The sequence below is a fragment of the Thalassophryne amazonica genome, chromosome 10, assembly GCF_902500255.1.
Source record: "Thalassophryne amazonica chromosome 10, fThaAma1.1, whole genome shotgun sequence".
Taxonomy (NCBI): domain Eukaryota; kingdom Metazoa; phylum Chordata; class Actinopteri; order Batrachoidiformes; family Batrachoididae; genus Thalassophryne; species Thalassophryne amazonica.
The window spans coordinates 60,418,319-60,431,030 of record NC_047112.1 but is presented as its reverse complement, the minus strand read 5'-3'; the positions used below and the strand labels follow the sequence as shown (position 1 = coordinate 60,431,030).

Here is a 12,712-nt window from a genome sequence, read left to right as displayed (position 1 = left end):
ACGTGACTCGTCCATGTGTGGGACGAAAAGCAGCGTTGTCATACAGAAACAACAGCAGCAAGAACGTTTTATCAACTACTTTCATTATATACGGCTGGAACATGCGTGTGTGCACACATTATTGTTATGAAGACAAACCTGTTGTCAAGACAACCAGACCCCGCTCCTGCCGGTGTTGTGGACATGAACACAGCCTGGCTGCACTCGGTCTCATACCCGCTGTCAGTCATGTCATCAAGAATGTTTCGTTTTGATTTTGTTTAAAGCCTTAAGGTTCGCTTCATTTTTCTTTTGTTAGTTTCGGTTTTGTTTCATTACTTTTGGCACTCTGGACTCGCAGGCTTTTCAGTGATGGGAGAAGTGCAGGATCATTCGTTCACGATTTGTGACGTGACTTTTTTCCTTTGTTCAGCTATCGTTGTGTGCCGTGTGACTGGGCCCTAAAATAAACAGCACAAAGTTCCGTTTACACAAACACTTGTGTTCACACAAGATTAATAAAACCTGCAGGTCAGGATTGTTTTACAAAAGTTAAAAGGTGCTAAACTACTGGCATGGATGCATGCCATCTGTAAGGTGCACTGGGATGTGGGGAAATACTGAGGATATCTGGTGATGATGACCCCCCCATATAGACCCGTCCATTCAATCATACTGCACTCAGGACAAGATTTATATGGAGGCAGCAGGTGATCGGCAAATATTTTGTGGGTTTTGCAAGCTGATCACACTTCATGTTCATCAATAAGGTAAGAAAGCAGACCCGGCTGGCCGGGTGGCTGGCACGCTCTCTCTCTCTCTCCATCTCCAAAAATATGTCATGGAAAAAGGGGGGATGTTTTTGTAATGTGGCTGTCTTGTATTTGGTCCAGTATGGTATTATGACACATTGCATTTGTGCTACAACATCTTTCCCTCTAGTCTGTGTGCATCTGATTTTTACTTATTTTTATTCAGTGTGTCACCCCCCCCCACCGCCCAGCCCAACCCACATTCCACAAGTTGTGGGGTTTATTAGAGATGGGTGTGAGTGTTGGACATTTGAAAAATGACTAAGTGTTGCATAAAATGTTGTATTTGGAAATAGGAGACTGATGTCATCTGACATGTGCACCTTCACTAACTAAACTGCACACAGTCTTGTCTGGCGAGTGCAGCTGTCACACACCGCACATCTGTTTGTCCATGCACATAATAACAACATTCAAACATATTTACCTCAGAGTGAGTGTATATTCGCCTTTAACCTTACTGGAAGAATTTCTGACCAGGAACGTGCCATCAGGAGTATTTCTCATCATTTCATTCACTTCCTCTCTGCGCACACACACATACAAACACAGTTTTAAATCATTTGTACTGGTGTTAAAGGAAACAGCTAAACACAAAAACAAAGTGAGGAAACAATGTTTTGGAATCTTAAAACAAAGGCTCCAAAAGCTGCACCCATTGACTATCCATGAGGTAGTTTGTATTATATAATGGCTGAGTGGATCCTTCTCATTTGATTGGTGGCTTGTACAGTAGTGTTCAGAATAATAGTAGTGCTATGTGACTAAAAAGATTAATCCAGGTTTTGAGTATATTTCTTATTGGTACATGGGAAACAAGGTACCGGTAGATTCAGTAGATTCTCACAAATCCAACAAGACCAAGCATTCATGATATGCACACTCTTAAGGCTATGAAATTGGGCTATTAGTAAAAAAAAAAGTAGAAAAGGGAGTGTTCACAATAATAGTAGCATCTGCTGTTGATGCTACAAACTCAAAACTATTACATTCAAACTGCTTTTTTTAGCAATCCTGTGAACCACTAAACTAGTATTTAGTTGTATAACCACAGTTTTTCATGATTTCTTCACATCTGCGAGGCATTAATTTTGTTGGTTTGGAACCAAGATTTTGCTCGTTTACTAGTGTGCTTGGGGTCATTGTCTTGTTGAAACACCCATTTCAAGGGCATGTCCTCTTCAGCATAAGGCAACATGACCTCTTCAAGTATTTTGACATATCCAAACTGATCCATGATACCTGGTATGCGATATATAGGCCCAACACCATAGTAGGAGAAACATGCCCATATCATGATGCATGCACCACCATGCTTCACTGTCTTCACTGTGAACTGTGGCTTGAATTCAAAGTTTGGGGGTCGTCTCACAAACTGTCTGCGGCCCTTGGACCCAAAAAGAACAGTTTTCCTCTCATCAGTCCACAAAATATTCCTCCATTTCTCGTTAGGCCAGTTGATGTGTTCTTTGGCAAATTGTAACCTCTTCTGCACATGTCTTTTATTTAACAGAGGGACTTTGCAGGGGATTCTTGCAAATAAATTAGCTTCACACAGGCGTCTTCTAACTGTCACAGCACTTACAGGTAACTCCAGACTGTCTTTGATCATCCTGGAGCTGATCAATGGGTGAGCCTTTGCCATTCTGGTTATTCTTCTATCCATTTTGATGGTTGTTTTCCGTTTTCTTCCACGCGTCTGTTTTTTTTTTTTTTTTTTTGTCCATTTTAAAGCATTGGAGATCATTGTAGATGAACAGCCTATAATTTTTTGCACCTGCGTATAAGTTTTCCCCTCTCCAATCAACTTTTTAATCAAACTACGCTGTTCTTGATTAGGGGAGGTGATGGTCTAGTGGTTAAGGTGTAGGGCTTGAGTCCAGAAGATCATGGGTTCAAATGGGCAAGGCCTTTAATCCCCTATTGCTCCCGGTGTGTAGTGAGCGCCTTGTATGGCAGCACCCTGACATCGGGGTGAATGTGAGGCATAATTGTAAAGCACTTTGAACGTCTGATGCAGATGGAAAAGCGCTATATAAATGCAGTCCATTTACCATTTACCATTCTTCTGAACAATGTCTTGAATGTCCCATTTTCCTCAGGCTTTCAAAGAGAAAAGCATGTTCAACAGGTGCTGGCTTCATCCTTAAATAGGGGACACCTGATTCACACCTGTTTGTTCCACAAAATTGACGAACTCATTGACTGAATGCCACACTACTACTATTGTGAACACTCCCTTTTCTACTTTTTTTTACTAATAGCCCAATTTCATAGCCTTAAGAGTGTGCATATCATGAATGCTTGGTCTTGTTGGATTTGTGAGAATCTACTGAATCTACTGGTACCTTGTTTCCCATGTAACAATAAGAAATATACTCAAAACCTGGATTAATCTTTTTAGTCACATAGTACTACTATTATTCTGAACACTACTGTATGTCACATGACATGGATTATTCATACCATTTGCCATTGTGTTTCATTGACCGTGCAATAGTTCTTTTTTAGTGTGTGATTTTGGTGCTATATGAAATGTGCTATATTGCATGATCCAACCACCATGTGCACTCACATTACTGGGGGCAGCGTATATAGCTAAACGTCTGTTGTTAGCAGACGATGATTTGAAGGAGCTAACTGTCGGTGCTAATTCTTCTCACACAAAAAAACCCAAATCCACTATGCTGTCTGGAGGCAAGAAGAGCTGTTAGGATGAAAAGCTGGACAAATTACATGAAGTCTTTTTTTTTTATTTCAATTCAATTTAATCAGCTTATAAAGTGCCAAATCACAACAAAAGCTGTCTCAAGGCACCTCACAAAGAACAGTTCAATATAAAATTTAAAATAAATAAATACAAATAAAAAAAAATTCAATACGTAATTAAAAACAGAAGTAAAAGAATAAAACAGATTAAAAAATATTATCTTTCATAAGTAGGGATGGGTATCGAGAACCGGTTCCTTTCGGGTATCATTAAGAAATGATTCGATCCACCAACATCATTAAGCTTTGTGCTTAATGATTCTGTTATCAGTTCTTCAGAGTGGCCGTTGTTTTGGGGGGGTGTTTGTCTGGAAAATGATCATTTCTCTACATTGATTACAGACCCTGCAGCGGGTCAACTTTTCTGCAGCGCAGCTTTGCTTTGAACCTTGAACCAATCGAAGCAGTGGTTCGCAGATTGAAGCAATGCTTCGATCTATTGCTTCGTTTATTCTTTCTTTCGCTTAATTTTCCCCTGCTAAAGCCCTAAAGAGCATATGTCTGTGAGTATTATTTACTGACCTGTTATGATCTTCTGAAACAGTTGATAGATGTATTTTATAACTTAAAACGGGAGCGATGCTAACGCGTTAGCATGTCTAAGGCATTTTCCATTTTAAAAGTTAGCATTAAGCAGTTGCAGCTCTCATCACGTTCGGGTGCATTTGTTTTCAAATTGTAATAGTTCTTAAATTTATTTTTGTTTATATATTAATAATCTAATGATTATTATATACAATATGTACTTATTATATACAATTTTAGAGAAAGAGACAAAAAGAATCTGAATATAAACACAACAGAAAATATAAAACCAACTAACAATGAACATAAATAAATAAATACAGAAATAAATGTTTCCTATGAACACCAAGTGACTCTTACACCTCCACTTCATCCCTGTTTTATTTATTTGTTTCGGTCAACCCATATTTTCAATGTGTTAATTTCTTCAGTGATTTCCTCCAGAATTATCTGCCAAGCTAGGAAAGTTGTTTTTTTTTCTCACCTAAATGGATGCTGTACTCACTGCAGTTTATTGTCTGGAATAGTCCCAGATTGCATTTCAGAGCTTCTAGAATTCAAACATTTTCGTGCAGGTGGTGTTGGGGGTAATTTTGGGTTTCAGCTTTTTTGTTTTTCACCACTTTCATCCCTGAATATGGCAATCGTGAGTCAATTTTGTGCGTATTAAAGTTACTAACTGGGACTCCTGTCTTGTTGCGAGAAAGAAATGAGACTCGTCCTCTGTTCTGTTCACACAGCTCCAAACGTTGCACGGCTTTCTGTCAAGTTAGACCGATAGAGTCCAGTCTGAATTAATAACTTCAAAGTGAAACACCGTTTTGTTTATTTTTATTTATGTCCAAGAGATCAATTTCATATTTATTTACTTTAAGACTCAATGAAATACATAGAAAACCTGTAAAGCCTACTTTTAGTACAAAATTCACGAGGTATCGATAAGGGAATCGATAAGGAATTGGATCGATAAGCAGAATCGATAATGGCATCGATATCGATAAAATCTTATCAATACCCATCCCTATTCATAAGAAAGAGAATAAAAATAGGTTTTAGGTCTTGACTTAAAAATGCCCAGGGACTCTGACTGCCTGACAGTCGCAGGAAGACCATTCCACAGAGTGGGTGCACGATAAGAAAAAGCTCTTTGACCTGCTGATTTCTTCACCCTGGGAACACAGAGAAGTCCCGCATCCTGCAACCGCAAAACAAGGGCCGGCACATAGGGTTTCACCAGATCAGCCAGATAAGACAGCACCACTCCATGAACAACTTCATAAGTCAATAACAAAACCTTAAAATCTGCTCTCACAGAGACAGGAAGCCAGTGTAAAGATGCCAAAATGGGTATGATATGTTCAAACCTTCTGCTTTGTGTCAAAAGTCTGACAGTAGTGTTCTGAATCAGCTGAAGACCCCTACCACTGGACTGCAGTAAATCTGAAAACAGGACATGACAATAATCTAACTTAGAAGAAACAAAAGCATGAACCAGGGTCTCAGCATCAGCCATAGACAGGGTGGAGCAGATCTGCGCTATATTTGGCAGATGGAAAAAAAGCAGTCCTAGTACCATCCCTGATGTGGAGGTCAAAGGACAGCGTGGGATCAAAAATTACCCCAAGGTTCCTCATTTTGTCCATATGATGTATGACACACGAACCCAGGCTGAGCGCAAGCTGGTCAAATTGATGCTGATGTCTCGCTGGGCCAAGAACCATCACAGGAATAAGTAAAAAGTGGATGTACACGAAGTGAATGCAAGGCATCACAGACTACATCATCACAATTTTGGCCTCCAAATTAAAGTTCATGTTGGACAGTTAAGCACTAGTGGAACATCAAAATATAAGACCCTTTTCTCTTGTTTATAAATGAATAAAATATCAAATGACAAGGATCCATTTTAGCTGTTATATAAAACAAATAATTAATGTTTTTTCATTCTTTCAATGGAATGAATATTTAATTCAAAGAAAGATGGAATGTTCCATCTTTCACCTCATGAAATATTTGTACTATTGAACTCATAAACATTCATTATTTATATAACAGTTTATTAGTTAAAATTAACATGGTTTTTGAAGTCACAATGGAATGAAAACTCTGGCCTTATTCATATTTTTCAAGTTTACGAGGTCTATTAGAAAAGAAACCAAGCGCGATGAGCGGCTCGGTGCCAACGCGCGAATCCATCTGCACGTCTTTCATTACAAAATCTTTAACAGTGGAATGTCCGGATAAACTGCTGATCCCGAGCTCTTCTGAAACTTCTCTGTTCTCTCACGACGTCCTGGGTCAACAGAGGCTTAAATTTGGAAGTTTTCGGCTCGAAACAGGCTGACGACAGCGGCTCGGAGCACGGCGTGCCGTCCGGCGCCGTGGGCTGTCCTTAAAGCCACAGTAACACTCCATAATCTCTCATCAGCCGTTAAAATTTTCACCGAAAACCGTCTGAATTTCTTGAATGGTGTCCACTTGGATGTGCCTTACAGTTTCAGAAAAAAATTTTGATCAAGCAAAGCGCCAGTCTCTCAGGAAGAAGTCAGACAAAGGAATTCCGACGAGGGGGGTGGACCAGTGCTCACTCAAAACCTGCCCACAGGTGAATGACGCAACCGACAGGCGTGAAAAAACTCACACATGCGCACGAGGGTTCAAGCTTGTCTGACGCAATCACACGTGATTCAAATCCATATAGTTTTTGAAAAAATAAAAAGGTCGGTTTCTTTCTAATAGACCTCGTATATGTTAGTATACTACGATAATAGTTTGGGCAAATGTCAAAACCTTTCCCCATTATTTTCTCATAATGTTAAATAGTTCTCATGACATAATTTTTTTTTAAATTATCGTATATACAGTAATTAATCTGTGCAGCTCCAATTTTATTAACATTTGGAAATTTCACTTTTTTCACTGACATAATAATAAAGAAAAATCATTTGAAACAATCACATTTTGCAAAGAATCATTAACATGCATAAGATATTTCCACAATAATGTAACAGTGTGTGATCAGGTCATATAAAAAGGACTCAGTACCTCGAGATGTTGCCCCAGTACCACTCAGCACTGGATAAGAGTTTGTCTTCAGCACTGCAGTCAGCCATTTCCATGTTCTTCAGTTCTTGTGGACACAATTATAGAATTTTAAATGTTACTACCTTAAAGGTCATTTTTATTGAATGGCTTTACTTAATGCTGTGGTACATTTAGTAAGAGTGCAAAACATCAAAAACACCAGGTCTCATTTTTCTCCTTAAACAAAAAAGCCGCCAACTGTTGTTTTGGCAGCGATAGACTACTTCAGCAAAGTGAGAGGACTCATCACAAAAAAAAAAAAAAAGGAAAATACAATTTGACATAAAACTTGCCAAATCAACATGCAGATATGTATTTGAACCTGTGTGATAATTCTGAGTAATATGAGAGAAGCCAAAAAATAATATATATATAAAAAAAATACAGTATTTAATACATAAGTTATGAAACACTCAATTTTTGTCAGTCACCTGACACTGAAATGAGGTGTCCTCCTGGTGATAACGCGGCTGACATACATTAAATTTTATCTTAATATTTAAGCACATAAAGGTTGCACTGGTGCTTCAATAAAACTCTTTTAATAATGTAATGAGTGAGAGTTAATAAGCTAAGAGTCTTAACAGTTGCATATTGTCATTGCCACAATATGAGCTCATGACAGAGCAAATCTATTCATGCTGCAAGCAGTCTGTTCTAATAAGAGTTAGGGAAAAGGTTCAGGGATTACCTCCTTGCTGAGCCGGAACCATGTCATCAGCCTGAGCGGGGGAAGGATGATCCTGGAGCACTGTGAAGGTGTGCAGCAGAGCCTCTTTGTCGTTGCCCATTTGGCCCATCACAGGCTTCAAGAACTCTGGAACATAAATCGTTGAACAGCTTTGTGTTACTGTGCACGTCGGTCAGTGTCTGCGATCTACGTGCACACTGCCGGCCTACTGGGAGTTATGTTTGCATTGCTCAGTCTTGCACCATCTGGGAGACACTGTCCAGACTAGTTTACTGACAGGTGACACTGCCCGCCTGCCCAAAATACCAGGACTGGCACTCCTCAGCACTCGGGCACACTCAGCAGGCCTTAATGCTGGTTAGTGCTCATACTCTCCAAACAAACAACAGCTGTCTGTGGGGTGATGCCCCATCGGACTGAAGGACAGGATCCGATGTACTGTTGTGTCTGTTAGTGGAGCCTCAGAGAAGCTTGGTAAAAGTCAGAAGCTGTCAGTCACATTTTTTTTTCTCTTTACCAGAATGATATTTATACACGGACGACAACTCAACATGGGTTTGTGTATGCATGCACAAGTGTATGTACGTGTGTGTGTGTGTACACAATGTCATGCTGTTAGCAGATGATGTAAATCATCCCGTCAGCACTTGTGATGGAATGTTCACAGATGCATTAAATCGCCTCTGCAGACTGAACCGTGTGCTGGAGGAATCGCATGTATGCAGTTGTAAAATTAGACAATATGTGAACTCATTAACCCAACGCCAGCAAACCGTGATCTGTTAAAACTTGCCAGTTACAAAAACCCAATAAATGTTCTGTGTGAAATATATGTTAAATTGAGGCGAATCATTCTCCTCTGTAAACCATGTGATCCCAGCTGTTACATCTTATTCTGTTGTGTAATAAAATAGAATGCATACACATTTAATATTTTGATACTAGTGCAGTGCCCGTAGGAAGTTTGTATTCCGATAGAAAATTTGGAGTTTAAGCAGATTTCTCATGGATGGTCGTATGAGGCTATGTTTGAAGGTGAGATGTACAAAGACGTGTACTTATGTTATATTATATTATTATTTGAACATAGTATTTCATATTGTTTTAAAAAAAAATCAGTTTTATTATCAATTATATGAAAATAAAAGGATTCCTATTAAACAGGTTATTGGAAGAGAGTCAGACAAAATTAAACAGTACATTTAGAATATTTGAAACAGCAAATCCTCAGTACTAGTGTGCCTTGATAGATAGAGTGGCGACATGACGAGTTGAAAAAATCAGTCATGTGACTCGTGGTGCCATCTTGGGTTCAAAATAGCGTTTGCTGTTAATCTCTCTGCATGTAAATCCAGCTATTTTATTTATTCGCTGAAAGTGACGGGTTGTTGTGCATTTGGATGCACAAATAGACACAACAAGGGCTTCAAGATGCACAGATTCCCTTCAGATCAAAACAGAAGAAAAATTTGGGAAAATAAAGCCAGCCGTGTGGGATGGAAGCAACTTCATCGTCAAAGTTTTGACAGGTAAAATTATTTTTCAGTCCCATGTACAGTAAAACTCACCTAAAAAGTCAGCATATAAACCAAATATTCACAGTCATTGGACAAAAAAGTCCCAAAGTTTTTGTATTGTTTTCCACGTAATAAACATCGTATATAACAGATTTTGTACAGCGGATTTTTCGCTCACATCGGAAAAAATGTCCCATCCAATCACAATGTATTTCCATTAAACCCCTCGCATGTGGGACCGGAGTCATTTCCGTAATTAAAAGTCCGACCATTTTTTTTTTTTCACACCGTGCTCAGACTCGGAGGCTGCAGGCTGTGTAGTGAAAGCAACAAACACTGCTTTTGCAGTGTGCACGCTGATTACATTTTGATAATGGATCAAATACATTTGGTAGAAAAAAAATTTTCAGAGGAAATTTTGACCTGGCCATTAAATGAGGTGCACGTCCCGATTCAGGATTCACCGTAGATGTTTGGCACCTCCTGACTGTAACTAATCCATTACATACATATCGCTCACATTGGATAAATGTCTGATCACAATGTTTTTCCATTAAAAACCCAGAGCAGTCTGGACATGCAAAGTAACAGAGGTAAAAATTAAAGTTCAGCACTCTGACACTCACCGATTTCAGGAAAGTGGGACCAGAGTCATTTCCCTGATTAAAAGCCAGACTGTTTATTTTTTCAAACCGTGTTCGGACTGGGACCTGAAGCCTGACGTGCACCTGTTAAATCAGACAGGCTGTGATTTGACACTTTTCTGCTTTTACTCCTTTGTCTGCCATTATATTATAATAGTTTTTACAGTGCAGTTACAAATCGATCAGAAAGGTCTGCAACTTTACAGCACAAAGTCAGTAAAAGAGGAAATTGTTCAGCTTAGCTTTGGAGATTGATGACTGTAGAAAAGAAAAGCTTGTTGAGGGTCAAATTAGTCCATAATACTGCATAATCCAGAGATGGAGAACTTTAAAACTGTCACGTGCGTCATTGTATGACACGGAGTTACACAGCAGCAGCTGCATAAATCAGGCTTTAAATGAATTAAATAAATAATCACAAATTGTACATTTCTGTCAATTTGACAGCTTAACTATTTTTCTATTAATTTTCATAGCACCTGTACCTGGATGTGTTGTTGTATGTGGTTAAATGATTTTAAAAAATGATGAAAACATTAAAGGTTCATTAAGTAGTTCAGTGCAGTTGGAACCAAAATGGTGCCATGTTCTGAGTTGATCCCACTCTCTCAATTAAGGCACTCTAGTCAGCACCCCACCTCCTGAACACAGCTTATTTAAACTTGAAATCACAGCAAATATAAGAATTTATTCAGTTTATGTACTTACTGAAACTTTGTAGAAATTGTGGGAAAATATATTTTATTCAGCTTATGTACTTATTGGGGCAGCATGGTGGGTTAGTGGTTAGCACTGTTGCCTCACAGTAAGAAGGTCATGAGTTTGATCCCCACCTGGCCTTTCTGTGTGGAGTTTGCATGTTCTCCCGGGTTTGTGTGGGTTGCTGCTGCTTCCTCCCACATCCAAAGACATGCAGGTTAGGTGGATTTGAAACTTTAAATTGTTCGTAGGTGTGCATGCAGGTGTGACTGTGTTAGTTTGTCTATATATGGCCCTGTGACAGACTATAAATGTAGCCATCAAAAATCCGAACACTTCCTTTGTAGATGAAGGGGGTATGAAGGACTTATCTCTCAATGGGCACAACTGCTGTACTGCTGGAATGGTTATCCCCGTCCATTTTTCCAAGTTTTTAATAACCTCCCTCCAAAAATGAAAAGACCAATGGACATTCCCAGAAACAGTGAAAGTACGTTCCAATACGTATTTATGCCACATTTCCAACAAATATTACTCTGTAGTAATCACATTTTGAACAGCTTTGATGGTGTAAAATAATGGCAATATATAATTTTGTAATGGATAAATTTCCTTCTAGCATCTCTATTTGCCCAGCCTATATTTGAAATTATATTACTGCACACCTCTTCGCTAATTTCAATTTGTAAATCCCTTTCAGTCTTAAGGGCCCCTTCACACATAACACGATTGAAGCCGACTAGTGCACAAAGGAGGAATTGTATGCCATTCGTGAAAAATCGGAGCCACCTCCAACACCTCATACACTTGTCACCATAACATTCTTGCACACAAGCAGCCCAAAGACAGCGAATGCCCTGCGCGTGCTCATTCAATCCCCCTCTCGGCAGGTGTCAGCCAAATTCCAGATGTCACACACGAACATCTAACACTGCTCGCTGCACACTTAGAAAAGGCGGGGCTATTCACGGTAGAGTGCCTTAATTGAGAGAGTGGCATCAACTCAGAACATGGCGCCATTTTGGTTCCAACTGCGCTGAACTACTGAATGAACCTTTTATGTTTTCAACATTTTTTTAAATCATTTAACTACATACAGCAACACATCCAGTTACAGGTGCTATCAAAATGAATATAAAACTAGTTAAACTATCAAATTTACATACATTTACAATTTATGATGATTTATTTAATTAATTTAAAGCCAGATTTTATGCTTCTGCAGCTCTGTAACTCCGTGTCCTGCAATGACCAACTGGTCTCATGGCAACTCATGATTCAGCAGCACAAAATATACATTAATCTATTGGTTGTGATATTGTGAGGAAAAGTCCCTCATTTTCCTCACGGCAGCACAAAGTCATTCTAATTCATTCCGTGATGGCTGCACGAAATTAAAAATGAAGCAGGGGGGTCGGGGTGGTTATGGTTAGGGTGGGGGGAAAGAGTAAGAATAGGTTATGGTGAAGGTTAGGGTCGGGGCAGGAGTAGGGTTAGGAATAGTGAGTTAAAAAAACCTGTCACGAAAATTTGACTCATTTCGTGACAGGTGCACAAAAAAAATGTGAGACAGATACCCTATATTTAAAGGGTATCCAACTTTCTTTGCAGATAAATTGGTGTATAGTGGCTACTGTCATCAGCATGTCACTCGGCAGGTTAGCCTTGGTCATTTAATCGTACCTATTCCAAAGTCCCACTGTATGAGGAGAACAGTGTTATTTAGATCCTCAGAAGCATGGAACCATTTGTCTTGGGGTATAAGGCAAATAAACTGTAGATATTATTTTAAGAAGATTTTAAAACAAAACTGTATGGAATGAATTGAAAAAAGCATAGATTTTGGACAGAGTTCAATGTGAAGGATTATGAATTGAATTTGTTCACTGTATGGAGTATTTATTGAAATGTAGTTGTGACTTAATTATATTATCTATTGCTGGAATGTAATTGTATTGTGATTTTAAATTATTGGACCCCAGGAAGACTAGC

General features: G+C 39.0%; 1 protein-coding gene across 3 annotated transcripts in view; it reads right to left on the bottom strand.

Annotated features, from left to right (window-relative positions):
- LOC117518842 (phosphatidylinositol 3-kinase regulatory subunit beta-like) overlaps nt 1-12,712 on the bottom strand; it is a 57,185-nt gene that overhangs the window by 24,435 nt on the left and 20,038 nt on the right. For all 3 annotated transcript variants that reach the window (XR_004563090.1, XM_034180086.1, XM_034180087.1), the window contains 3 exons: nt 7,861-7,986; nt 7,131-7,215; nt 1,219-1,317 (listed from right to left, as the gene is read on the bottom strand). Coding sequence is in view for 2 of the 3 variants with exons in the window: in XM_034180086.1 (XP_034035977.1) it covers nt 1,219-1,317; nt 7,131-7,215; nt 7,861-7,986 (310 nt within the window). In the remaining variant the exon portion in view is untranslated. The remainder of the gene's footprint in view (nt 1-1,218; nt 1,318-7,130; nt 7,216-7,860; nt 7,987-12,712) is intronic.